Source organism: Phytophthora ramorum (genome assembly GCF_020800215.1).
Source record: "Phytophthora ramorum isolate Pr-102 chromosome Unknown Phyram_PR-102_s0003, whole genome shotgun sequence".
Classification (NCBI taxonomy): Eukaryota; Oomycota; class Peronosporomycetes; order Peronosporales; family Peronosporaceae; genus Phytophthora; species Phytophthora ramorum.
This window is the reverse complement of record NW_027150649.1, coordinates 1,310,046-1,336,355: the sequence shown is the minus strand read 5'-3', so window position 1 is coordinate 1,336,355 and position 26,310 is coordinate 1,310,046. Positions and strand designations below refer to the sequence as shown.

Below are 26,310 nucleotides of genomic sequence, written 5' to 3'. Positions count from 1 at the left end.
CGCTAATCCACGAGTATGTGGCGGCACGTGGCTCGCTCCCCGCACCTTATCGCTCCATTGAGCCGCTGTACGTCGTCTTGCGCCTTTGGTCGCGATGTGTACGGACTCTTCATCGACGGTGCGTTCGTGTCTGCGTCTGGGACGGGCAACGACGCTCGCTTGGAGGTGGAGAACCCCGCGACAACCGAGCGCCTCGCGTATGTGGCCAATGCTACGGCGGCAGATGTGGATCGTGCTGTAATTAGTGGACAACGCGCGTTTGAAGGGGGGTTGTGGTCTCGGGTCTTGGCTGCAGACCGCGCGAACGTGCTCAATGATATCGCGAAGACGCTGCGGATGAGGATCCCGGAATTTGCGGAGATGGAAAGTTTGCAGACTGGAAGACCGATCAGAGAGATGAAAGCGCAGCTCAAGAGGATTCCAGGTGCAATCATTGTGAGGGGTTCGTGTAGGTGATGCTGTTAAAGACTGACGTTGGAGTGGATGGTGTCAGAATGGTTCGAGTACTTTGCGGCGTTGGCACGGACGTCGGAAGGCACGGTGCCGCCGTTTTCAGGTTCTTATGTGAATTACGTACAGCGTCTACCGCTCGGGACTGTTGGACTGGTTGGTCATTTGGTGATAGAACAAGTGAGAGCACGCTGATACTGAATTCCGGTTGTGTTTGCTGATGCAGATCACACCGTGGAATCATCCGTTGCTCATTGCGGTGAAAAAACTTGCTCCTGCATTGGCAGCAGGCAATTCAGTTGTTGTGAAGCCGTCGGAGTTGGCGCCACTCACTGTCATGCAGCTTGCTGAGCTGTGCCACGAAGCAGGTCTTCCAACAGGAGTGTTTAATTGTGTTCCTGGGCTTGGAGCGGTGTCTGGACAAGCGCTTGCTGAGCATCCGTCAATCAAGAAAATTGATTTCACGGGTGGGACGGCGACGGGGAAACGTGTGGCTGCGACAGCAGGTGGAAACCTGGCTAGCACGACGATGGAGCTAGGCGGGAAGGCGCCAATCGTGGTCTTTGACGATGTTGACGTGGATGAAGTGGTGAATGGAGCAGCATTTGCGTGCTTTATCGCTAGCGGACAAACATGCGTCACAGGCGCGCGCTTGATCGTGCATGAAAGCATTTTTGACGAGATGGTTGACAAGCTAGTAGCAAAAGTACGGTCGATTCGCCTGGGCGACCCGATGAACGACCGAACGCAGATGGGAACTATCATTTCAGAGCCACACCTCTTGCGTATTCATGCAATGGTCGAGCGTGCTAAGCAGGCTGGGGCCACAGTTCTGTGCGGAGGACGGCGTGCTCCCGACCTCAAGGTACATTCAATCGTTGCTATGTTTATGGACCGGGTCAGCTGACTCACTTTTTGTGCAGGGATACTTCTATGAGCCGACGGTGATCACAAACGTTACTTCAAACATGGAAATTGTCCAAGAGGAAGTGTTTGGTCCTGTTGTGGCTGCGTATTCCTTTAAGGTGAGTTTTCCGAAGAGCTCACGTGCCGTTATAGGGGCTTAATTGCGATGATTGACTTCGGCTTGCTGTTGACTCTAGGACGAAGATGAAGCTCTTAAGCTTGCAAATGATTCACGCTTTGGACTTGGCGCTGCTGTGTGGACGAATAACATCAAGCGTGCCCACCGCGTGGCGAGCAGCTTGGAAGCAGGGATCATTTGGGTAAATGATCACCATCGCAACGACCCATCGAGCCCCTGGGGAGGTGTGAAGGACAGTGGAGTTGGGTAAGTGCAGCACCATGCGCTGAATGGCAGGGTTATCAGGACCTTGTTATTGACGTTTACTTGCAGGAGGGAGAATGGCCTTGAGGCGTATCGATCGTACTCGCAGGTTAAAAGTGTGATGGTCGGCTTTGGCAACGAAAAGTTTGACTGGTTCGTTGACGACACGGTTCGGTACGGATGATCAGCAGTAGCTTAGCGTACTACTTAAGTAGGTCGTCGTGCTTACGTAGCAGCTTGTGCGGTCCTCGCAAGCGTAAAGCATGAAGCACCACTGATGAAGGTGCACTTCAACTTGAATGGTACACTGTGCCACCACCACATATCGTACTTACCACGAGTTTTGTTCGTCACAATTTACTTGGAACCCACACCTGATTCCGATGTGGGGAACGTCGGCTCCGGCGGCACCTGCAGCCGCTCCTACGGCCCCAGCGCCCATGACAGCTAACAACGCCATCTTCCTGATCTGTAAGCTCCCCCGTGACACCTTCTCGAGCTTCCACCTCTCTATAGAAGCGAAGTTACACCCATCTAACCTCCGTTCCGTTTACTTGTGTCGCAGTGCTCGGCATGTTCCTCATGGCGACGCTTCTTCCTGTGTTGGTGGCAACATTACTCCGGATGATTGCGCTTGTGGGCGCCTTCCTCTTCGCCGCTGCGTGCACCAATCCGTCGGACCAGTCGTTCGCTGTGTGGATTAGCCAGCAGAACGAACCCGCGGACCTGGTGCCTGACTCGTCGCTGGGCGTGTCCAAGTGGTTCTCGGCCGTGTACCAGACGGCTAAGTCGCTGGTGCGCAATGAGTCGCTCACCTGGCGCTTTCACAATGCGCTGGTCTTCAGTGTCGTCTTTGTGCCGTCCCGAGAGCGCCACGCCTTGGGGATATTCGGGACATGGCGCTGGGCGGACGATTCTGGCGACTTTGTCAAGGCTCTGTGTCGTGCGCCGTGGGTGCAAAAGGTTTCTCGTGGAGGAGTAACGTCTGGCATTGAGAAGTACCTCGTGGGAGGCTCTGGGTCGGCTCCTGTGAGTGACGACGGTGGGCTCAGGCGGAGACGAGGTGCAGCGTCGACGGGGTTCCAGACGGGTGTGGAGGGGTCGGAGACCGAGTCGCACCGACACCTAAAAGCGAAGGCCTTGCAGTGCAAAGTCCGCAAGGATTGGAAGAATGCGACGGTGTTTTTTCTTGAAGCCGCGAAGGGTGCGGGCGGTGTGCTGACACGAGGAAATTACGAACTGGAAGCGGCCTGGTGCACATTGGAACAGGTTGACACGTACCCGAACGGCCAGAGTGAGTTGATTCGCAAGATTCGAAGTGTGTGTGACGAGATGGCTTCTGCTGGGTACTTTGACGAAGCTTCACGCGGCTTGTCGGAGTTGGCGTTGAGACTGAAGCGCAAATTCCCCGTGGATTGCAAGAAGACGGAACTTGCGAAGGAAGTAGCGGAGCTCTACGTGCAGTCCAAGAATGTAGCTGAAGCTGGTGGCAGTGTGCACAGCGCTGCAGAGAACGGGCTGTGGGCAGCGCGGGTGTATGCTGATGCTGGGTTGTGGATGCTCGCCGAGGGGTGTTTTGAAGCAGTCGGTGACATCCGTCGCTCTAACCAACAGTATGCTCTCGCGAATGAGGCGTATGGTGATGCTGTTCTCTGTCGCCTCGGCCAGCTAGATATCGCTGGTGCCGAGGATATGCTCAATCGCTTCACGGAACACATGGGTGATACACACCGCCCATCTGACATGGACTACTTGCTTTCGAGCTTGCTCAAAGCGTGCAACAAGTGGTCTCCGCAAATTCTTGAGACGGCATCCAAGCGTTACGACTCATTGCATCGGTTGGCACCTTGGCAGGTAAGAACTTCGCTTTGTTGTAATAATGTGGTGACTTGCCTAACTGCTTGGTAGTGCAAATGCCTTGCCAATTTGCAGGAGAAAATGAACAATGCGGATCTCCGGTAGATTGGAGCGGACGGTACGGTAGACAACATGAAAACGAGATCAAATGATAATGAGCTTCGCCACCTTCGCTTAACAGTGTCATCATGTCGTGGATTCTGCCATCTCAGTACATAGGAAGGCTCCCTGGGTTGTCAGCGGAGCTGTCGCCGACACCGTGCCTAATCATATAGGACTGGCCTAATGCTGCGTTCGTGTAGAAGTGACTCTTGGTGCCGAGAAAACGGCAGGAAACGCTCACTGCAGTCAGCTCAAATGCATCTTGTGCCCTTCCAGGTGCGCTGAGTCTTGAGTGCTGGCGATGGACTGTGAACTCAAGCGGCGCCCTCTTCTTTTTGACGTCCGGCCAGCTCAGCAGCGACCGCCGCTGGGGGTGATAACCGTGGATGAAAGCGAGAAGCTTCAGCGTAAGCATCGAAGACTTCATCAGCTGGACGGTGACGTCTACGAATGCGAGCGTGGGGCCGAAGAAGATGAAGGCCGCGGTAGTGAACCTATTTTGCCTGCTGGAGCACTCCCCGCTGTATTCAGCCCACGCTCTGTGAAAAGGCCGTATCTCCCGACACCGTCGAATACGCCGAAGTATTTTCGATGGCAGCCGCAGCCAATGCCTCCGCTGAAGCCTTCTCTTGTATTTCCCCATGGCAAACCACTTGCACCTCCCCCGACTGTGCCGTCTCCAAGCGCACAGCGACGACAAAGCAGCTGGAAGATTTCTGTCGATAACACCATACCCACTCCGACATCAAGTCGAGGTGGGGCAGGAGTAAATGGATTTACGTCGGACGATAGGCTCGCCGCAGACGAGTCGCGGGTTGCCCCATGGAAAGGGGAAAATATGTCGGCAGTCGAACTGCCTGTTACCCAAGAAAGCAACCATTACCTTTTCGATGGCCCAGTTACGCCACGGGCGAGCCTAACAACTCCAACAGCAACTATGACCCCATCGACACCAGCTGTATCTTCGATACCATCAACACCGTTGATTTCGACTACTTCACGGCATGACCATTCCCGCCCAGCTACACCACTTCGCCCGAGCGAGGCTACTCCCGGGACTCCTAGCAGTAACCCGATCAACATTGAGTCCACGCCTCCTTCCCCTTCGCCAGTATCGACCAGCTTCTCTGGTATCGGAGCACATTTGGGTGATCCCTGCCCACCTCTGTCGCTGCCTGTTCCAGAGTCAATTCCGATTCGTCTCCAGTCGTTGTCACCTCCGTCTTCAGTACCAGGAGAAATGAACGGACAGGATGATCACGAAATTCTCTCACCTCCACATTCTGCTGATTCGAATTCATTGGCGGCTGTACCCGAGCATCCTACCGCAGATGAAAACGAAATGCAATGTGTTCCGGAGGCTGTGAAACCAGAGCCCGCTAATGACACTCTCGCAACGCCAATTGTGCTCCGCAAAGCGGGTGGCCTACAACCGCAGGTGTTTACCCATCACGTGTTGCGTGGTGTCATCCTCCGCAAGTATCTCCACGTGAGTAACATTGCCCGTAAACTTCGCGAGACCGAGCAACATGCACTGCGTGTGTCCGCTATAGCCCAAGCAAGTGGTGGAAAAACTGCATCAACAACAACAACAACAACGTCTGGTCCAACAAGTGCAAGGCCGCAAAAATCTTTGCAGGATGGCGAATCAGAAGATGGTACCGGATCAGTTGGGGGATCAACTATAATACTTCACCGGCTTGCATCGGTGGATAAAGCTATCAGCCAAACTGCACATCGAATGCGTCTGATGTCCAGCGCAAACATACCTGCTTTGACAGCACAAACTTTGGCCAAGGGCTCGTCGTTACGAACAATAGGCGAAGGGAAACAACTTGTGCCGTCCTCGCCACTTGCTCCGCCAAGGGAGAAATTGCGGCGACGCCCATCCGTTATGCCGGAGATAATTGAAGGTGAATCGGGCGCCATCCCAGTACGTGCAAAGCTGGACCCAACATCGGCTCACATGTTGCGGATTTGCCGCCATGTCATTGCAAAACGAGCAATGAAATCGTTCTTGCGCCAGGAAATGTCAGTGATAACACAAACCGAAGTGGTATTGCGCGATGATACAGCCTTGCAGCGTCGCCCAGCTTCGTCAATGAGTAGCCGCAGTTCGGATAGGCGCAGCGAAACCAACACGAGATTAGCAACTGGAGACAACAAGGTTCCGATCAAAGCGATGGCCCCCGACCTTGTGGAAAGCTTGGCGGCTTATTTGAAGGAAGGCGATCAGCACATGACGGTAGATGAGCTGTTTCTGAAAGCGTTATTGTCGGAGGCGGAGAAGGATTGGAAACGAGCAATTTTACTGGCCTCAGCCTGCGTGGTTATTGAGCGCGAGTTCATCTTAGCAGCTCTTCTTAGAGCGCGCTGCTGTCGTCGACTCGGACTGTGGACTCAAGCTATCAAGGATCTGAGCCATGCCCTGCTACTACGTCCAGAAGACCAGCGACTTTATCTGCTGAGAGCATGTCTGCACAGCAAAATAGGTGACGCTGACAATGCTCTGGCTGATGTGAACCGCGCTCTGGTGTTGCATCCGCAATATACGGAAGCTTTGCTTCTTCGAGCTGAAATTTTTCATCGCGGCCGATCTGTGGGTGCGGCACTACAGGATCTGACGTCTGTATTAGCTTTAGACCGGAGTTGCTGGAGGGCTTATTATGACCGAGCAACGCTGCGTTTGCGTGCCATTGAGGGAGAGGAGCAGAGCCTTGAGTATCATTCTGAACACATGCGCTACGAAGAGTTGGTTGCGGCTATCATCCAAGATTATGTGAATGCGCTTCACAAGGGCTGCACGCTTGTAGAGGTCGTGGAGACAGTCGGCGATCTTACCGTGAGGCTCCTTGAATTCACCGGCGATGTGACTGTGCTACGCCAAGTTATTCGAAACCTCACGCGGCTAGTGCACCTACTTGTTCTTGATCCAAGTGGTGGCTTTGGTAAACCACGGACCCCTAAAACTCCGAGCAACAACAGTGGTTTGGGAACAGGGTCCTCGCACGGAGCAGGAGATTATCGCTCTCTGTCTACGGTAGAACGCGAGCTTTTAGTGGCAGCCATTCACGCTCAGCGAGGACGACTGTACGCGCTCTCAAATGACAAGGTCAACGCGTTGGAGGATTTTGATCATGCCGTGGTGATGGAGTATCACTATCCCGTCGCTCATTTCTACAGAGGTGCCTTCGCAACATTAATGTTAATGAACGACACAACGGGAGCAGGAAAAGATGCTGAGATCGCCGCTGCGCACCATGCCAACAACATGCAGCACCTCTCGCGGTGCCTTTCTTTGGACCCGACTATTGCTGGTGCATACACAGTTCGTGGTGCATTACATCTTCGGGACCTACGCTTCAATAACGCGTTGCAAGACTTTAAGGCGGCTGTCACCACTGATCCGACGTTGTCCGAGGCATGGTTGCAAATCGCTTTGGTGTACCTCAACCATTATCACGATAGCGAAGAATGCATAAAGGCTTGCACAAGTGCGTTGGAGAATGACGCCGGCCTCACTCGTGCAATTTATCTGCGCGGGGAAGCGTATACACGCCAAGGAAATACGGCAGCGGCACTTCGTGACTACACTCGGCTCACGAGAGCCCAACCTAACGACCGCTGGGCGCATCTACTACGTGGAAGGCTTGAGCTACAACTCAAACTAGCCCGACCAGCACTTTACAGCTTCATTCGCTTTGTGGAACATGTGGCAGGGGATTCACCAGCAAGCCGTCAAGGTGTGAGTCCTGCTGAGGGGACGAATCCCTGCGTGGACAATAAACCTATGGCCGATACCAAGGGCGCTCTTCTGCTGTGCGGGCGTGCATTCCAACTTCTGTCACGCTTCCAGAGTGCAGTACATGCCTTTGAGCAGGCAGTGACTGAGAACCCGACGAGCGAAAACCTTGTACTGCTGTCCGAGTCGCTGCACTCGCTAGGTGATACTGAAAACTCGTTACGAGTGAGTGACAAGGTCGTTAGTGCTGACCCGTCCAGCTTCCGGGGATATGTACGGCGCGCTCAATTGCTTGTATCCGTAGGAAAACTCGTTCATGCCATGGCTGAGTACGACCGAGCTATTTCTCTAACACCGAAAGAGGGGCGTGTGTATTACGAACGAGGTGTGGTGCAAATGCAGTTGTACATGCGATGGCGAGTAGCTTACCAGTTTAATTTCGCATCAACCTGGATTGGATCCCCCGATGCAGCGCATAATATGTCTCGATTCGCACCGCGGCTTACAGCACGTGATGTCGAAAGAGAGCTAGGCGCGGATGCCATGAAAGACGAAGTACTGGTCCGCAAAATGATGCAGCAGTTTTTCGTTGGTAGCATCACGGATTTGTCCAAATGCATTCGATTGGAACCCCTCCTCGCAGACGCTTACGTGGATCGTGCCGAGTTAAATGCATTCGGCGAGGAGTACGATCGTGCTTTTCGGGATCTGGAGACAGCAACGGAACGTCAACCGAAACATGCCCGTGCTCACGTGAGTTTGGGTGTACTGAAGTGCCAGTTCGCTGCATACGCCGCCGCGATTGAAGATTTTGATAAAGCCATCAAACTTGAGTCTGCAGCAATCGGAGAAGTGCGTGCGTACGCGCTTTTCAATCGCGGTGTGGCGTATCAAAAGCTTGAGCTTTGGTCTCAAGCCGAGAGATCATATAGCCAAAGCATTGCACTATTTGGACGAGGACGCGACGTGGCTGCACACCGCAATCGTGCAATTGTACGCTGTCACCTCGGAGTTTTTGCCAGCGCATTAGAGGATCTGGAAGAGGTCCAGGAAAGCGCCCCAGATGATGACGAACTTCATGGAGCACTTGGTTTTGCGCTATTGCAACTGAATCGATACGAGGATGCTGCCAAGCACTTCGCCGCCTATGGACGTCTTGGTCGCGACACCTACGTCGATAGCGGAAATGCCTACTTTAATTTGGCCACGAAGACCGAGACCCACCTTGACCAAATGCAACACGCCGCGTATCTTGAACGAGCACGACGATTTTACCTGCGCGCTGCAAGACTGCAGCCTTCCAATGTCGATGTCCGTCTCAATTTGGCAAACTGTTTACGGAAGGAGAGTGCGTTACGAGCAGCCATTGTACAATGTGATGCTATCGCACTAGCCCAGCCACTAAACCATGCGTGTCTTGAGAGCAAGGCGCTTGCACTTTTCCAGCTCCCTGGCCGAGGAGATGACGCTATTGCCTGTATGGATGCTGCTGTACGCTCATGCGTTGCGTCCTCCGCCAACCTGGAAAACATTTTTTACGCTTTTACAAGTGGCACGATTCATCGTAATGCCTTGGAACGCAAAACAATTAGACGCAACGGAGCACGTCGGCAATCCAGCGGGATCGCGGTGGCCTCACCGACCGATGTAAGCAGTGGTACTAGCGCTGCAGCATCGTTGCTTGCACAAATGGAGACCCCCGCTCCCAAAGTCCACCTCACCGGCTCACATGAGCAGATGCTCGCGCTGTACATGCTGAATCGAGGTATAATGCTCGAGAAGATGGGGAATTTGACTCGAGCTCGTCAAGATTTCATCGACGGGTTGCACTTCGATCCGCTGTCGGTGCATGCCCACGTGTGTCTGGGCACGCTGAGTCTCAGGGAGCATAATTTTGAGCAGAGCGCTGCCGAGTTTCAGCGTGCACTTGATCTGGACCCGTCCTCGGGTGTCGCGCACCTCAACCTCGGTGTTGTGTGCTTATGTCGCAACGAGTTGCCTACTGCCCTCGCGCATTTTGACGCTGCCATCGCTCTTATCCCGCGCTGCAGTTACGCGTACGCCAACAAAGCAGTGGCGCTTGCACGCAGTGGCAACATGGCTGGTGCTGAACTTCACTTCAAAAAGGCGATTGAAGAGCTGCCGTCGCGGAAGGAGTTTTACCTGGCACGGGGCAAAATTGTTGCTTTACAAAAGCGTTTACACGACGCGATGGTCGACTTCTCAACAGCGCTATTCCTCGGGTACGACGGTAAACTGTAAACGGTGGGAAATACCATCTCGAACTTCTGTTCCGTAATACCGGAGTGGGGAAGGTTGTATTTCGTGGGTAATATTTTGTTGTGTTGATCGCAGTTCCCACCATTTAATATCTTTAAGGCACTTTTCATGCGCCGATCACGAATGCAATTCATCTTGTTCCTCTTCATCCTTTTCAACACTTTTCCCACCACAGCATGAGTTTTCGGGAACGAATTCCTCATCTGGCGACGGTGAGCGGAGTTGCCACTGGTCTTCACTAAAGCTTCGGTCGAAGCAATTTTGACTCGGATCAATGGGCAAAACTGAAGCTCCGACTTGATCTTCAGTAGTTTCATCTTCACAACTTGAAAAGTGCATTGCAGACACGGGAACACTGAAACTGGCGGAGGTGCTTGCAGTTTTGCTCCGGGGTGAAGGTGCCGGACTTTCGTCCTCAGTCTCCGTCTCCTCCCCATTGAGTCGCCAACTGCGACAGCGAACGATCCCCACTCCAAATCTCGCTCGGTTTGGCCCCACAGCCCATCTACGACTCAACGGGGGACGTCGGGGGGCGTGTCGACGCACTGATGGCCGTGGGGTTAGAGCTTCGGCTTCCACTTGTGCATCAACAACATCTGACAATTCTGGATCAACTTTTGTCACAATTTCCAGGTTTGGCAGTCCGCTGGTTTTCGCTTGTCGAGTGCGAATCTTTTGCGGTTGCGCCAAAACCGCCGCGTCCGAGACGTCGGTCGGGCTGCTGAGCAAAATGCCGCCCGGTTTCTTGCTCTCTTCACTTTTGCGCAATTGCGCTCTTGGCTCTTGAGTTTGCGCGCGGGCAAGTTTGCGCCGCCAGGCGGGGGTCTGCGGCGTGGAGTCGTCCTCTGCGAGCCGACGCTTGTGCCCCACGTTGCGGGTGGCGAGGGACTGCGAGTTCATAGTTTGCACTTGGTGTGGGCGAGAGCGGCTTCGACAATGGCTGGAGTCAGCGCAAATGGGCAGTTAGTTAGCCAGACGTGCAAATAGCAACAGAGTGAGCACCTGGCCCTACATTCTTCAAATGAAAATAAAATACTGTACCGAGTTTTGGGGTACTGGTACTGGTTGTGTTTCCGGTAATGCAGCGGCTTTACTGTCAGATCGATCGTAGTGAGGGAGTGATCACTCCAATGGAAACACGACCAGCCTACCATTTCCACTTGATGCAGATGCCAATATCGACCCCCGGCGAGCTCCCGACAAAGCTGGTTGCACTCGTCCAGCGGGTGTACACCTTTCCCAGTGCACCGTAAAGTTGGCATCCCACGACGTTCACGCTCTTGCGTGATTCACGCAGCGTGAACGTTGTTTAATATCGAACAGACGACCAAGGAGTTTGACATCAATCTGCAAGAGTTAATGACGTGGACAATCTTTTTTAGTTGTTATAATAAATATAATACATGCACTAAGACGTATTCGTTGCCAACAGCGCCAGAATCCTGGTCGGCTTACTGACGTGGCTGGATAGTTAGTTACCCAGGTGCTGATGCCTGTTTAGTATTTGCCAGATAAACTGCAGCGGAGCAACTTGTGTTATGAAGTCCGATTTATGATAAACCCGGCGAATTCTTTCACCTTGCTCTGAAACTTAACCCGATCATCCAAATCCGCAAATATGAGCTACAAGGGAATGCCGACGATTCACTCGCAATGTAGAGGTCTTCAATCACGAGGACCGACCGTATCGCCGAATGTATTGTCGCTGGGTGAGGGTCCTATGAGGATATTCGCTTTTGGATGGGCCGGAAGGAATTGTACAAGCAACTATGTGAGAATAACGGAAATAGTCGCTTCGGCATCCTATACTTCAATGTGCAGGCAGCCTCAATCGTATGGATTCTCTCCGTGACAACTTAGTTGAAATTGCACGCTGCAAAGTCGAACTCCACTCCACTTCAATAATACAAGCACACGAAGGTGGGGAAGTTGGTGCCTGCTCTTCGAGCAGCCAAAGCCTTTTCAAGGACAACTGTTCCTTGAGAAAAATGTTCACAGCGTGGTGCCTCAGGTCATTGTACGCCTGACCACGAAGAAGTTGTAGGGGCAAGACCATCTTGGTTTTAGGAACTAGCTGGTGGTGCAGAGGTTCGTCTTCTTTGCTTCGCCAAGAAATCAGTTTCACTCCGACCTGCCAAAAGGTTAGTCTTGGAGGAATTACCTTATCCGAGTGGATAAGCACTCGGGTGTATTCAAGCGAAGCACAAAAAGCAACCCACTCACTCTGCGCACTCACTGGTTGCCAACACCCGCCAATTAGGCGGGGATGTTTAAGCGAGCGAGCAAGGCGAGAGCAGCAACAAGTAACTGTTTTTTCTTCTTATCCACTTGGATAAGGTAATTCCTCCTTATTAATACTAGTAGCCTAGTTCGGACACGTACACAGCGCGGGAAGGTTGACATCCACTATACTCAAAATACAGTTGCGCCCCCGTATTTGCAACCTCTGATAATAAATGAGCTGCAAAAATGGATCAATAAGAACCTGGAATCACGTCTATTTGGTATGCGAAACTTTATTCAATTCTAGATACTGATACGGTTCATGTTGACGAATATGGAGAGCAGAACTGTAGTTGTTAGGGTAGGCAACCTTTTCCATTCTCAAAACCGGCTGCCTCTGCACCGATAGCCGATTGATTGACGAAGGTTGCAGAAACTAAAAGAACTCCTTTACATTGCAGCTCGAACAGCGACACCGACAGGTCAATTGACGCATTACGAACTCCGTAAAATGTACTACGAAGTATTACGCAGGCGAAACTACCGTAGAGGCGGCTCACGTTTCCGATCCCGTTCGACTTCTTTGCGTTACGGTTCGCCTGATTGCACCCTGCGGATACGGATCAACGTCTTTCGTCGCGAAATTCGTGATCTCTTATTTACCTTCCCGCAGTCCGTCCTTGCCACATTGCCAATTTCCCCACCATGGCGACACGTCGAGCACGGACCTCCCAGCTACTGATCGTTGCCTTCGTTGCGTTGGCTGTTTGCAGCTCCGTTTCGTCGGCCGCGAAATGCTACTACAAGAAGAAGTCTACATCCGCCCCTGCAACCACAACGGCACCAATCGGGTTCGACTACCCTGACACGGACACGCCAACCGTGACGGACTCGCCAAACCAACAAACCACGGACGCCCCGACACAAATAACGACGGACGCGCCCGAGACGCCCGAGGTGACCACCCCTACGCAAATTGCGGATTCCTCCGGATCGAGCAGCACTGGCACGACCGGTTCACTTCCGACGCAAGCTTCCTCCGAGGGATCGAGCGCCGAAACCCCATCAACAGGCTCACTTCCTACTCAAACTTCCTCGGAGGGTTCGAGTGCCGAAACTCCGTCGACGACATCGAACTCAACTGGCGAGCATGCCACCTTCGGTGACATCACCTCGGGCAGTGACAAGTGCGTCGTCGGGAACCCGAATGCCTACATCAGCACGAAGTACGTTGACTGGGTCTGGCAGCAGCGTATGAGTAAGTACGTTCCGGACTTCAAGAACTACATCTTCGACCAGCTCGTGACCAACAAGGGCTCTCTCACTTACTGCGTCCGCTGGGACAGCACTAACAAGCTCTCGAAGAGTGTGGCGTCCAAGTTCGAGGCCATGCTGAACCGCCAGTTCAAGGCTTGGAACGAGTGGTTGATCGGGTACGATTGCTGGCCATTCGAGCAGATTGACGTGAAAATTGTTGGCTGGGCAACCCGTGACGCCTCGCTATTCGATTGGAGTGACGACTCTCTCGGTACGATTTACACGACCGAAAAGGATGCCGACGGCGTTCCTCAGTGTCCCGACGCGTGCTACAAGCACACGGACTTCGCAGCCAACGCCGACACCAGTGCTTGCAAGGGAGAGCCGTTCGATATGTCGTTGTGGCCTACGCTGGGCCAGGGCGGTGGCGCCGGCGGTGACTGGGGTCAGCGTGTGGACGCAGACAACATGCTGGCCACTATCGATGGCGAGGAACTGACGATCGTGGCTCACGAAATCGGCCACGGCTTTGGCCTCCCCGATTTCTACGAGACCACTGACAAGCCTGCACAGGACTTCCCGGTCTGCATCATGGAAGCAGGTTCGTCGCCGACCATCACCCCAGGTGATGGATGGATGCTGCGCCGTGTGCTCGAGCACGTGAAGTCACGCTATAGCTTCTAGGCTCTTAGAATTTACCGTTGTCTGTTTGTACACGGCTATAGCGTCATGCCAGCCACTGGTAGCTGAGCTTTTGCCAATGTGATGTTGTGAAGCAAAATACAAGTTGTATTGAATGTGCATGACCCTTACAGCGAGCAAATAATTCGAGTAGCAACAGTCAGTCTGTCATTTGAGTCCGATTCAGAACGTCACCGAAAACACCTTCACCGAAATTCTCCACCAAAATCACATGCAGTTTCGACAATGTGTTTCCGTTTTTGCGATCAATGGAGTGCACTTGCTGATACATTATATCCCAATAACACATTTCACACCTCCCTGCCTACGTACATGTACAGCCTGGAGCAATCGCTAAGTTATCGCTACAAAATATAGGGGTTCTCCACGTCTGCATTGGCTTTTCAGCAGGATGGACATAACAAAAATGTATCATGTCATGATGAATGGAACGCCTTGGTTACTCATTCAATTTCTAGTACAATCTGGTTTCCGTAGCTCTGAAGCACTTGTCATGTCAGCTCTCGCCCAAGACGGCCACCTTGGTAGCCTTCTAAAGCGAGATGCGAATCGGGCGGCGACCGCACTGGTGGCCGATCGACTGGCTGGCTGACGAGGAAGGAGTACTTTACCTCAGTCCTCGATATAGCGGGCCACGACCACTGTGATGCTGTCGTACGACATGAAGATGACACCCTGTCCCGGGATCACGCGGCCTAGTCGCGGCACAACGCCAGCGTAGAAGGATCCTACGCCTTCATGCAGCAGCATCTGGCGGAAGCAATCAACCGTGTTCTTGTACTTTTGCGCCTGCAGTCCCTGCATCCGCGTCTTCACCACGTCGAACGCTGCAGTACCGTCAAGCCAAGAACCGCATCAATGAGCAAATCATCCCAGCAAAGGCACACGAAACCACCGGTACGTACGATTGTTGCCAAACACGCTAAAGACGCCCGCCGTCATGCCACCGATGAGACTCAAGGACGCACGCTGGGTGCCAGTCAGATTCTGGGCATCGCTGATAATGCCTTGGCGTTCGAGAAACTCCGGGCTCACACGCTTCTGAAACTCGCTGAACCACATGAAGCGCAAGCCTTGGTTCGTTGACTGCACAACAACCGTTAGTGTTTGGCATCTCTAGGACCCCTCACTGCTACGCACCTGCTTCAGGATCGTCGCCCAAAGTCCTTGATAAATACCGCGAATACCCTCCTTTGCCAGGATCATCTTCGTTCCTTCCCACACGCCGGCGTTAGCTCCGATCAATTTGGTCTTGAGCGTCTCAATCTACACACCCACCACGCTTGTCAGTTGTCACACTCGTCTCTAATACTCTACCATTAGTACAAACTTACCGGCGTCGTTGTGACTGTCGCCTCAATGGCACCGGCCATCATACCCGCCCCGAGGTTGCGTACGGCCGACGTTTTGCCGTTCTCATCTGCAAGCTTCCGCTTGATGAAGTCGAAGGCTCCGAACCGGATACCAGCCTTGGGGATGCTGCCGATGAGCACGGGCACCAATCCGCGGTATAGTGACCCGACACCGTCGGTCTGCACGTGGTAGCGGAAGCCGCCGACCATCCCGGTGTACTGCGCGCGCATGGTGCCCAATTGCAGGTTGGTTTTGATCATCTCCATGGGCCAAATGGCGAGCGTCTCAATGCCACCCGCGATTGCACCCGCCGTAGTGGCCACCATGGGGTTCTTGGACTTGGTCACCATTTTGGTAAATGCGTGACGGACTTCAGAACTGAAGCTGGGCGTGGGATAGCCACAAGAATGTTCGACAACCGGCAGACCATCCGACAAGATTTGCACAAACAGTGCCGCCGGAAACGGTAAATAGGACACGGTGTCCGTAAAATAGTATCTACACCTCAAGGCGCATGGCAACCAGTGCAAATTGTAACTGGTATTCGCTACGCGTGATGAACTTTTACGCTTTATCGATGATGTCACTTGGTGTCGGTACCGCTGCACTCTCAAGCCTGCCCAATCTATCAAGTCATGTGAGGCTTGTGAGCGCGCTGTGCAGCCGCTGGACACCCATACGAATCTCGTTTTCGTTGTAGAAGGCGAAAGATAGGCGTGCACAACGCGTCATGGCGGAGCCCGTGGAAACTCCGTCGTCGCCATCGCCGTACAACGTTCCGAGTGAGCATCGCGTGCCAGGAGTGAAAGCGACTCCGTGGTGAGTTGTGGCCTCTTCCAGTAGAACTTCGGTGTGCACACCGTCAGGCAGGTGGAGCCACACGAAGTATCCTCCTGACGGCTCGACAAACGCGACGTCGGGGCAGTGCTCACGTAAAGAACTGCACATGGCGGCCCTGCGGCATCGGAAGACGCTTTTCAAGTGCTCGATGTGAGGTAACAACTGGTCCTGCTCAAGCACTGACCGTACAGACGAAAGCCGCAAGCATGACATGCAACGTCGACGTGTTAGTGAAAGACTAGGAAACCACCGTCAACAATGTACCTACCGGTGTGAACGAGTGCTGCAGTGACAGGATTCTGACCGCCACCACTACGAAGCGCACCGATGGTAGACAGCGCTTGAATTGTATCCGTGCTGCTTTGTGCCCAGCCTGCAAGCCAAATATTATCGCATCCGTAAATACCTGGACGCGCTTGGTGGACAGGAAGAAGGGACCATATTGGCTTCTTACCTAGACGAAGTCCTGGAGCGAGGATTTTTGAGAAGCTGCCGAGCGAGACAACCAATCCGGAGTCGTCATACGACGCGAGGGACGGCAACGCGCCACCATCCAGATGCAACAGGTTGTACGGCTCGTCCGAAATAATGCGAAACCCGTACTTCTGCGCAAGAGCAACTAGACGCTTGCAGCGGTCTGGAGACATCACCGCCCCCGTGGGGTTATGAAAGAACGGAATGGTATACAGGAACGCCGGAACGTCACCAGCAGCCAGCTTATCCTCCAGCACGTCCAACTGCAACCACCGCGTTAGTGAACCGATTTCTGCAACAAACCTAGAGGGACGTACATCGATCCCACCCTCTCCTGCGTGGATGCCCTTCATGTCCAGTCCAAGCTCGCGGAAGATACCGTGCGCCAAGAAGTAGGTCGGCTCCTCCACAAACACACGCTTGCTCGTCTTGGAAAACACCATTGCGGCGTGCGAAATCGCTTGTGAGTTTCCCGCAGTTACCATCAACGTCTCCAGGTCGACAGACTCTGCCCCTGCTAGTGACAGCACAATACATTATTAATCGGTTATCCCTTGAAAAAAAAACTTACCTGTCACCATTTCGGTGACCACCGCTACCTGCCAGAACTTTGGCGATCTCCTCTCGAAACCCAACGAACCCTTTCGCCGCTCCGTATTGCAGCACTACTGGGTCCTGCGTCGGTTTCAATCGGTCCATTGCAGCGCTACGAAGTACGTCGAGAGGCAGCAGGGATGGCGAAGGTTGGCCGATCCCAAAATTGATGACGCTGCTGGACGCGTGCGTTTGAGCGTAGGCCGATGACTGTACCGTCTTCACAGGAGCCAGGTCACGGTTCGAGTGCATAGAGCGAGAGAGCTCTGCGGCTTGTAGTGGGGTGGCGAGGCGTCGTGCAGAGACGGCATTGCGAGAGCTCCAGCGTCGGATCAGCGCAGCCATCTTGATACCTTTGATTCTGAAGTTCGGTGGTGATTTGTGTTTGGTGTGTGGCAGTAGCATTCCTGCTTCAACTTTGACAATTGCTCCCCTATCCCGAACCGTGAACCGTAACCGAACCGGATCTAGGAAGTGGCGAACACGTAAACGTCTTTCAATGTGGAACGGAGCGAGTCTTTCTTACTTGTTTCTACCTGTTTTCCCTCGAACCTTTAAGCATGGGTAGACCGGAAAGATTGATTTTTTATGTATCCCACCCTACCGCTACTTCAGCAAACAGATAAAGTACGCACTAAGTAAGCGCCTTACAACCAGCCACCGTATGATGTAATGATAGTGTGGCGCGCCTCCCTTTGCTGGCTCAAAGCCCCGGAAGCCCTTCCAACGAGTCAATTGGCATAAATTCTCCCGAGAAGACTGAAGCAAAATGGTGATTAAGTAAGTGCACCTGACTTTTATGTGATCGGTCGATAGCAACGGCTGGGGCGACGAAGGCGCAGGTCGGTCAGGCTCCATACAGACAGACAGGAAGGAAACAGCGTACCTAGGACATCGACAGGATCAGCCAGTGACCAGAACGACCTGCTGCCGCCTCTCGCTTCAGCTTGGACAATAGACACAAACCGCAGCGAGACTTAACGGTGATCGGTGACGCTAACGACATGTGCGGCGTTTTGACATCAGGACCGAGACGTGCTCGTTCAGCGAGAGCCGCATCTACCCCGGCCACGGCTCGCGCTACATCCGTCGCGATGGCACGGCTTACGTGTTCATCAACGCCAAGAGCAAGTCGCTCTTCATGCAGCGCAAGAAGGCCACGAAGATCGTGTGGACCCTTGGCTGGCGCCGCATGAACAAGAAGCTCAAGGTTCGTCGTGCAGAGCCTTTTGGTATTAGGATCGTGCGAGCTGCTGCTCACTCTGTGATGCGTCGTAACAGGTTGAGGAGGTCTCCCGTCGTCGTGCTCGCAAGACGACCAAGATCCAGCGTGCTATCGTCGGAGTCTCGGCTGAGGACGTAAGTTGCTGCTATCTAGGATTTCGCGATAGATTAGCAAACTCTAACTGGGTGCATTGACAACAGATCCGCAAGAAGCGCAACCAGAAGCCGGAGGTCCGTGCTGCTGCTCGTGCCGCCCTGAAGGAGGCCAAGGACCGCAGCAAGGCCAAGAAGGCCGTGAGCAAGTCTGAGCACGCCAGCAAGGGAGCCAAGGGCGGCAACGCCCCGCGTGCCCAGAAGAAGTCGGGCAACCGTGGTGCCATCTAAGTCAGTTGATCTGATCGACTGATCACCATGGGAGTCTCGCCACCTCTTGAATGCCAATCATCGACACGGGAAGGCCCTCCTTTTCTGCTTTCGAGCAATGGGCGGACGCTCTGGTGCCTCGTTTTGTCAGGTAGTTTGGACGCAGTCTGTACTACCTAGTTAAGTTGAACGAACGCAATAGAGGTCAGTCTTGGAGGGGGAATCTCGCTTCCTATGCCAATTGTCATCGTCTTCGTTGCCTTCATCGAAATGAACAGATTTTAGAAATGCAGGCATCATTTACGGCAACGTGGAGTTGGTCGACCTGCATCTGGGCACCGCATTACATACCCACGCTAAACGCTGTACCTCCATTATGGAGTCCATGACCATGAGCTAACACACCTCCATCGCGCACCAATCAAATTGCTTGGCCGCTGAAGCCTGTTCAAGCTGATACTCCATTCCGCTCCACCAAAAGTCTCAATTGCTGACCTCATTGCTCTTGTTGCCATGTCGACCGCCACGCCTCCGCCTGCCCCCGCCACCGCTGAAGCCTCCAAGGAGCTCACGAGCAAGGACTACTACTTCGACTCGTACTCGCACTTCGGCATCCATGAGGAGATGCTCAAGGACACGGTGCGCACCAAGGCCTACATGAACGCCATCCTGCAGAGCAAGCATCTGTTCAAGGACAAGGTGGTGCTAGACGTGGGTTGCGGCACGGGCATCCTGTCCATGTTCGCCGCCAAGGCCGGCGCCAAGCATGTGTACGGCGTCGACTGCTCGGGCATCCTGACGCAGGCGCGCGAGATCGTCAAGTCCAACGGCTTCGCCGACCGGATCACGCTCATCCAGGGCAAGATGGAAGAGCTCACGCTGCCCGTGGACAAGGTGGACATCATCATCTCCGAGTGGATGGGCTACTTCCTGCTGTACGAGTCCATGCTGGACACGGTGCTGTACGCCCGGGACAAGTACCTGGTGCCCGGCGGGCTTATGTTCCCGGACCACGCCACGCTCTACATTGGCGCCATTGAGGACGGCGAGTACAAGGCTGAGAAGCTCGACTTCTGGGACAGCGTGTACGGCTTCGACATGAGCTGTATCAAGGAGATAGCCAAGGTGGAGCCGCTGGTGGACACCGTGGGCAACGACGCGCTGCTGACGGACGTGTGCCCCATCCTGGACATTGACCTGACCAAGGTTACCAAGGACGAGCTCGCATTCTCGTCACCTTTCAAGCTCACGACTTTCCGTCAAGACTACTGCCACGCTCTGGTGGCCTACTTTGACTGCACCTTCTCCGCGACGCACAAGAAGCTGAGCTTCTCCACGGGACCGAAGGCGGAATACACGCACTGGAAGCAGACGGTGTTCTACCTGGAGGGCGAGCTTGCCTGCAGCCCCGGTGAAGTGATTGAGGGCGAACTCACATGCAAGCCCAACGCGTCCAACCCGCGCGACCTGGACATCGACATCAGCGTGCACTTTGACGGCGCCAGCGCTTCGTACAACCAACTGCACGAGTTCAAGCTGCGCTAAGTTGACGGAAGGCAGCCCCCAACGCGGGATTCGACAAGATACACTACGTTACGACGCATGCATCTGAGTAGACTAGAAGTTAATCCCATTTGAAAGAAAGATACTCAAACATTTTCATCATCCACGTCCGTACGAATTCATCGCTTGCACTGTATCCGCTTCAGCGCTTCCCCACGCTTGTTTTTCTCTCTATAAATACAGTATCTTCCTTGTTTGACTTGCTGCCTTGGCCTGTACACCACCCAAATGGCTCGTGGACTGGTTTATTGCTGCTCGATGTCCTCCATCTCCATGTCACCATCGGCGTCCTCCTCCTCCGCTTCCTCGACAGAGTCGGCCTCATCATCTTCATAATCGTCCTCCTCCAGGTCGATGTCCTCGTCCATACCATCGGCGGCGGCGTTCCCGTCAATGACAATGTTCGTGTAGTTGTGGTCCAGCTGCGCAGCTGCCTTTACGAGCTCCTCATCGTCCACGAAGTCCATATCCATATCACCACTGGCACCGGGAGCTCCAGAAGTGCCGGTCTGCATGGCACCGAAGCCAGCGCCATTGGGCGCCTGGTTGCTGCCATCCTCCATGGTGTTAGGGTCCTGAGCTCCGGCAGGCGACCAGTCGATGGGGAACCGCGTGACGCGCGGCTTGTCGGCCAGAATGTTGCGCTGCAGCTTGGACACGTCCACGCGGGTGGGCGGGTTCTCCAGCAGGAACGGGTCGGCGTAGTCGTTGTTGACGTAGTAGCCCACCCGCACGAACTCGCGACCCCGGTACGAGCAGGTCACGAGCGCCACAGTGACGCCCACCTTGTCCTCGTCTGGGATCATGTCCGGGTTGGGCGGGTCCGACTGGAACACGAACTTGTTGGTGCCCACGGGCACGGGACCCACCAGCACCTCCTCCAGCACCTGGTCGCGGCTCTCGTCCTCGGCACTGCCGACGTACGTGATCTTCCACTCCAAGTCTGCATTAAATATGCATTAGAAATAAAGTACAATAATTGGGGCGGGGAATTTGACGCACCGGCCTCGAGCGGCTGCGCGCACTCGAACGTAACCTCGAACTGGAAGGGGTTCGTGAAGGCCGTGGGATTGTCCAGCACGGTGATGTTGGTAAGCGTGACGTAGGCCATGACTGCTGCAATGAGGCGCAGGAAGGTTTGGGAATGAGGGGAGGTTCGGCTAGGCTTGGCTCGGCTCGGGAATGAGTTGTCACTCGAGCGCGCCAAAACCAAACGAAAGTGTACCGTGCATGGGTGACTAAGTCCGATATTGCCACAGGTCACTTTCGCGCCCTTTCCTTATGAAGGCAACTTGCATGTATTCGTGGCTTTTGTTCACTAAGTTTCTTTACTGTACTGCGCCATTATATACAAGAAATCAATATTCAAAAAGCTGCCAAAATGTCCAATAGAAATTTGCTGCGGTGTCGTCGTCGGTCAGCTAGCTGTGCACCTGCAGGTTTATATGCCTCATGACTTGCGGAAAAAGCCGTCCAGAGTGAGCTGGTCGACCTTCCTCCGCTTCCTCGCGAGTCGAGGCTGAAAGTCCACGGGAAGACTCGACGGACCAGCGCTGGAAGTAAACGATGGAGACGAGATTGTCACTGTAGCCGGCATAGATGACGGCGCACTGCTTACTTTCTGGACACCATCGCTGGAGTCGAAACATCCGTCCTTCAGCTCGATGATTCGGTCAGAAGAGATTTCACTGGGCGTACTCGTGCTGACGACGGGCGTGGGCGAAGCCATCAGCAAGAGCCGCCCATTCACAGAATAGCTCGAGTTGTCCAAAAACGAGCAATCTCGCTTCACTGAGCGCCGTTGTCTCCAATTCGGCTGGTGCAGCGAACAAAACATGTTAATGCTATCCCGCAGCGACCATATCGAAGCTATACACACAATCACCTTCGATTCTGGCTTTGGACTTCGGATCGAATTGAGGATTGGCGGTCGAGCCGTTGGTTTATTCTTACTTGCAAGGTTTGCCGCAACGTTAAAGCCATCTGAGCATGAGCGTGAAAACACAACGTTAGTTTTCGGAGATTCCACGAAATCAGTTCGGAGGACGACTCCACATCGATGCATCTTAACGTACCGCTAAGCGAGCCCTCACTGTCATCGGAAGCATGACCAATTTCGGCTGTCTTTTCTGGGATGGCTGTGGGTGTCGGTCGAAACCGAGAGTGTGCACTTTCAAAATCACTCACTCCTTGTGGCCGACGGTTAGTTGATGTAGATGCAACAGGGACCGAAGCGGGCCGTGGGGTATAAATAACGTCTGCAACAAGATAATGAGTTTACATCGATGGATCAAATGATAGAAATTTGCTGCTCCACGCACTGTCAAAAACTTCCGATGCTTCTTCCTCAAACTGGTTCACTGAAACCCCATACACAGAAACAAGCACAATCTTTAGGACCACTATCCACTGCTCCCACTTCATTCGCCAGTCAACACCCTTACCATCCGTGACGTCCTCCCATCCACAAGTCTGCATACACTGAGATGCTTGGTTTGCTATATCGTGCCCTGCGTCGCCTACAAATGGCAAAAATCAAATAATGCTTTCATCAGCCCCACGAACTATAGCAACCTGAAACCACCACACACCGTCAAAGTCTTGGCTCGGGTTAATGTCCAAGCTGTCCATATCCGTCGCATTCTGCTCACCATCAATCAATTCCTCGTCCACATGAGTCCACACAGCGTGGCAATAAAACACACAAAAAACTGCTCACGCACATATTCCACAAACGCAGTGAGCTGGTCCTCCATGTCCAGACTCTCTCGCTCGCTGTCTGCTGCATTATAGTCGCTGCTGTCACTTTCTGTGCACTGTTTCTTGCCGTTCAGAAGCTTGCGCTGCTCGTCACGCTTGCGCTTGCGGGCCAGCACCATGGCGGACGCGGACGGTTGCGCCCTGAGCCGCTGCGAGTTCTTACACTTCCAATCGCTGCTGGTGCGTCTGGACGACTCGGCCTCGTCCCGCTGGATGTGCGAGCGCTGCAGCCACGAGCGAGCGCCAGTGCCAGCGCCGCTGCTGGACCCTCGGAAGTCGGCGATCGCGCCTTTGTCCAGCACCCGCGGAAGACGCGTAATCGGGGTGGCCATCATGGCGGCGGGGCACTCGGAGTCGAACTTGGAGGGGCAGCTCTCGCCAACGACGTCGTCTTGCCTCTCCAGGAGCATGCGGCATACACAAACGGAAGAGGAAAATCACTGCTCTCAACGTCCGGTACCACCTGGGTCTAGCAGAAACAGGCGTGCATTTCAGCTAAAACAGTAACGTATACATCTGCCAAGTGAGTGCCGCACTGGAGGGCACTCTAGAGGGGGATATACTGTGACGCTCGGGCTAAGTAACGGTGTCGGCGCCCATTCAAGGCTCACGCTTGCACATCCCTACGAAGTCCAAGTGGTGGTCGGTCAGTTCAACCACAGCGCCATGCTCGTTCCAGAATGTCATAAACTTAATCCGGGGTCCACTATCAACTCTTTAGTACATCTTCTCATCGCTCGGGTCGAAACCGCTGTTGAGCGCGGCTCGGAACTCGTCGTTCGCACGCAGCAACTCGGCGATGCGGTCGTAGCGCTCGGGGTCCTTGCGGATGGGGAAGATGAAGCACTCGGTGTCCAGTTTACCCTTGACGGCCGCCAGCTCCATGGCCTTCTTGGTCTGAAAGACACAAAAGCGTCAACTATACAGCATACAGTACCGCCAACAACTTCACAACGTACCATGGCGTGCACGTGCTCGACCACGAGGTCCTCCATCAGCTCAGCCGTTTCATCCAGCGGCTCAGCCTCGTCCCCGAAGCCGAATAGCATGTGCTTGACTGCAGTTATCAATAGTATGTTAGTCTCTTCGCTCCCTGCCCAACGGCCTCAATTGCGTCCACCTACTACTCTCCACCAGCTCCCCACGCACAAATGGTTTGAGCGCCGCTTGGGCCGCGTGTGCATCGGTGCCCGAGCCGTTGGCCGCCGCCGTATCGATCGCTACACGCTTCGCCGGGGAACTGCTCGCCCTGGCGCCGGCGCCAACGTCACTGGTTTTGCGCTTGCGCGACTTGGCCGCCGCCTTCTTCTTCGCGCCGTTGGCCTCAGTCTTGCTCATGCTAAAATACACTGTACAGCTACAATTGCCAGTGACCATCACTCTAGCGATATACTATTGGCTGAAAAGCGGTAAGAGATCGAGTGACTTGACCACGCTGATTGGCCCGTTAAAGATAGCTTCAAGTTGCACTGCAATCTAACGTCACTCTCATATTTGCCGCCTAGGAGAGACATGGGCAACAAGTCGTCGATTCTGAGGAGCTCCTCACGCGCCGACGAGTCCAATGCCACCCCGCGCGTGGCAGTAGGCGGACCCGCCCCGTCACCGGCCGTGGCGGACATCCAACAGCCAGGAGCGCCGCCCAGCGGGCCCGTCGCCAAGCTGCTGACTGCCAACATCGCGAGTATTAGACCGGTGGAGCAGACATCGCGTCCGCCTACACCACTGGATCAGAAGTAGGAGGTGCAATTAATTGGTTTAGGTTTAGTATTTTGTGCTGAAGTTTTTGGGTGTTGAAGGATCACAAACGCGCTCAGGGAGCGGTGGGTGGAGCGGGCGCATCACGACAAAGACAAGTAGGAGAGAGGATGGTTCGAAGCATGTTACTGGCACTAACTTTTGCAAATTGGTGCTTGTCTGCAGCCAGTTTACGAGGATTCTGCTTAAGTTGCCTCAGGCTGCGGTGTGTAGTGGGCTTGTAAGCTCGATGATGAGAGTGAGAGAGCTGACGGTGTGGTGATGGTGTTGTTGGGACCTTGCAGGATGCCTTTAATAGTGTGCGCACTACATTCCACGCATTTGACAAGGAAAAGAAAGGCTACATTGAGTTTAGCGACCTCTCGAGAGTATTTGAGCAGCTAGGCGCCAACTTCTCGGGAGAAGAAATTGGTCAAGTGTTCCAGGAGTCAGATATGATGGAGAACGGAAAGTTGACGTTTAAGGAGTTTCTCGTGTGCCTTGCGATCGGCTTCGTTCTTCACGTACGTATTTTACCATTCGATTCTGTAGGAGGAAAAGTTTTGCTCAGCCAGAGCCGACGCATCTCATACTGACGATGTTTTCAATGTGATGACATACAGAAAATCCCTTCTCTAGAGGGCGAACAAAAGCAGGAACTCAGCATTTTCTACTCCCCCATGTACATGCACTCTACGCTGTGATGACCTTCCTAGGGCGCGTCTCACTTATTTTCTTTTTCGCACAAAGGTCTCGAACCGGCAGCAACAAGACTTCAACAGCTGGCCCAAGGCGATCGATTTTGTTCGGAGAGGTGAGATACCTACCTATCTTGACACAAGCGTAATTGTTGCTAGGCAAAATATTTACGTTTTCGTTCCTTCGTTTAACACATTGTGTAGGGAAACAAGCTGCGGATCGCGTTCCAGCTGGCCGTGGATGCATTCCTGTGGTTTGACGTAGATGGAAATGGTGTGATTAATCGGTAAGTCGGACAACCTCCTTGATGGCAATGCTCTGTCGGATCAGTATATATTGACTTCTGTGCTTTGTACAGCGTCGAGATGGCGACCAAACTGCAAAGTTCAATGGCTCTGCACTCTCCAACGAAAAAAATGTCCACTCGAGAGCTCAACAAAGGTGAGTTATCTTTGTATTGCCCCTATGGTTCTTGGCTGACTTTGTGCTGAATACGATTGGTAGACACGAGTGACGACTCGAGCAACCAGGCTATCTGGGAACAGCGATTCATGGAAATGGACTGGAATGGAGATGGCAACATTCATTTCAAGGAGTTCTTGATGGCTTTTGAATCCTGGATGGGGCTTGAAGATGATGATAGCACGATCGCAAATGCCGTCCATTAGTTCCAAGACTGCTCAACTGAACTGGTCCGCTGGCAAAAGTAAGGTAATATCTCCAGATGGGATTCTTATTAAATAATGCATTCTGCTGGCCAAAGTATCGTTGCCGACGAACGCACTTACCACATTTTGGAGTA

The 26,310-nt window shown here is 53.6% G+C and overlaps 12 protein-coding genes across 13 annotated transcripts; 7 read left to right on the top strand and 5 right to left on the bottom strand.

Moving 5' to 3' along the window:
* Window positions 1-15: 15 nt before the first annotated feature.
* On the top strand, window positions 16-1,922 carry KRP23_3610 (Betaine aldehyde dehydrogenase, chloroplastic; the record flags this gene model as incomplete). Its single annotated transcript, XM_067888483.1, has 7 exons — window positions 16-424; window positions 494-606; window positions 677-709; window positions 794-1,315; window positions 1,374-1,475; window positions 1,554-1,741; window positions 1,808-1,922. 7 exons carry the CDS (start codon window positions 16-18, stop codon window positions 1,920-1,922), a joined length of 1,482 nt encoding a protein of 493 aa, XP_067747722.1.
* A 199-nt stretch (window positions 1,923-2,121) lies between these two features.
* KRP23_3609 (uncharacterized protein) lies at window positions 2,122-3,700 on the top strand (the record flags this gene model as incomplete). The annotated part of the gene is made up of 3 exons (XM_067888482.1): window positions 2,122-2,209; window positions 2,304-3,592; window positions 3,647-3,700. 3 exons carry the CDS (start codon window positions 2,122-2,124, stop codon window positions 3,698-3,700), a joined length of 1,431 nt encoding a protein of 476 aa, XP_067747721.1.
* Window positions 3,701-5,798: 2,098 nt separating this feature from the next.
* On the top strand, window positions 5,799-9,701 carry KRP23_3608 (uncharacterized protein; the record flags this gene model as incomplete). The annotated part of the gene is made up of 1 exon (XM_067888481.1): window positions 5,799-9,701. One exon carries the CDS (start codon window positions 5,799-5,801, stop codon window positions 9,699-9,701), a length of 3,903 nt encoding a protein of 1,300 aa, XP_067747720.1.
* A 2,946-nt stretch (window positions 9,702-12,647) lies between these two features.
* KRP23_3607 (uncharacterized protein) lies at window positions 12,648-13,883 on the top strand (the record flags this gene model as incomplete). The annotated part of the gene is made up of 1 exon (XM_067888480.1): window positions 12,648-13,883. One exon carries the CDS (start codon window positions 12,648-12,650, stop codon window positions 13,881-13,883), a length of 1,236 nt encoding a protein of 411 aa, XP_067747719.1.
* A 630-nt stretch (window positions 13,884-14,513) lies between these two features.
* On the bottom strand, window positions 14,514-15,604 carry KRP23_3606 (Tricarboxylate transport protein, mitochondrial; the record flags this gene model as incomplete). The annotated part of the gene is made up of 4 exons (XM_067888478.1): window positions 14,514-14,728; window positions 14,807-14,987; window positions 15,042-15,167; window positions 15,236-15,604. 4 exons carry the CDS (start codon window positions 15,602-15,604, stop codon window positions 14,514-14,516), a joined length of 891 nt encoding a protein of 296 aa, XP_067747718.1.
* A 283-nt stretch (window positions 15,605-15,887) lies between these two features.
* Window positions 15,888-17,507, bottom strand: KRP23_3605 (Aromatic-amino-acid aminotransferase 1; the record flags this gene model as incomplete). 2 transcript variants are annotated; one of them, XM_067888477.1, is made up of 5 exons in its annotated part: window positions 15,888-16,273; window positions 16,363-16,467; window positions 16,549-16,831; window positions 16,886-17,085; window positions 17,168-17,507. In XM_067888477.1, 5 exons carry the CDS (start codon window positions 17,505-17,507, stop codon window positions 15,888-15,890), a joined length of 1,314 nt encoding a protein of 437 aa, XP_067747717.1. The 2 variants fall into 2 exon arrangements, with proteins under 2 accessions (XP_067747717.1, XP_067747716.1); XM_067888476.1 differs by having other exon boundaries at window positions 16,886-17,082.
* Window positions 17,508-17,931: 424 nt separating this feature from the next.
* KRP23_3604 (60S ribosomal protein L24) lies at window positions 17,932-18,770 on the top strand (the record flags this gene model as incomplete). Its single annotated transcript, XM_067888475.1, has 4 exons — window positions 17,932-17,942; window positions 18,189-18,372; window positions 18,444-18,521; window positions 18,588-18,770. The coding sequence occupies 4 exons, from the start codon at window positions 17,932-17,934 to the stop codon at window positions 18,768-18,770; spliced, it is 456 nt and encodes a 151-aa protein (XP_067747715.1).
* A 492-nt stretch (window positions 18,771-19,262) lies between these two features.
* KRP23_3603 (Protein arginine N-methyltransferase 1) lies at window positions 19,263-20,294 on the top strand (the record flags this gene model as incomplete). Its single annotated transcript, XM_067888474.1, has 1 exon — window positions 19,263-20,294. The coding sequence occupies one exon, from the start codon at window positions 19,263-19,265 to the stop codon at window positions 20,292-20,294; it is 1,032 nt and encodes a 343-aa protein (XP_067747714.1).
* A 263-nt stretch (window positions 20,295-20,557) lies between these two features.
* On the bottom strand, window positions 20,558-21,423 carry KRP23_3602 (Histone chaperone ASF1; the record flags this gene model as incomplete). Its single annotated transcript, XM_067888473.1, has 2 exons — window positions 20,558-21,255; window positions 21,315-21,423. 2 exons carry the CDS (start codon window positions 21,421-21,423, stop codon window positions 20,558-20,560), a joined length of 807 nt encoding a protein of 268 aa, XP_067747713.1.
* A 339-nt stretch (window positions 21,424-21,762) lies between these two features.
* On the bottom strand, window positions 21,763-23,482 carry KRP23_3601 (uncharacterized protein; the record flags this gene model as incomplete). The annotated part of the gene is made up of 7 exons (XM_067888472.1): window positions 21,763-22,128; window positions 22,198-22,295; window positions 22,388-22,570; window positions 22,634-22,672; window positions 22,757-22,831; window positions 22,904-22,955; window positions 23,036-23,482. The coding sequence occupies 7 exons, from the start codon at window positions 23,480-23,482 to the stop codon at window positions 21,763-21,765; spliced, it is 1,260 nt and encodes a 419-aa protein (XP_067747712.1).
* A 307-nt stretch (window positions 23,483-23,789) lies between these two features.
* Window positions 23,790-24,410, bottom strand: KRP23_3600 (Transcription initiation factor TFIID subunit 13; the record flags this gene model as incomplete). Its single annotated transcript, XM_067888471.1, has 3 exons — window positions 23,790-23,969; window positions 24,032-24,129; window positions 24,197-24,410. The coding sequence occupies 3 exons, from the start codon at window positions 24,408-24,410 to the stop codon at window positions 23,790-23,792; spliced, it is 492 nt and encodes a 163-aa protein (XP_067747711.1).
* Window positions 24,411-24,584: 174 nt separating this feature from the next.
* KRP23_3599 (putative calcium-binding protein CML21) lies at window positions 24,585-26,176 on the top strand (the record flags this gene model as incomplete). The annotated part of the gene is made up of 9 exons (XM_067888470.1): window positions 24,585-24,808; window positions 24,872-24,928; window positions 24,996-25,035; window positions 25,115-25,333; window positions 25,433-25,491; window positions 25,560-25,623; window positions 25,712-25,794; window positions 25,867-25,949; window positions 26,013-26,176. 9 exons carry the CDS (start codon window positions 24,585-24,587, stop codon window positions 26,174-26,176), a joined length of 993 nt encoding a protein of 330 aa, XP_067747710.1.
* Between the last annotated feature and the right edge of the window lie 134 nt (window positions 26,177-26,310).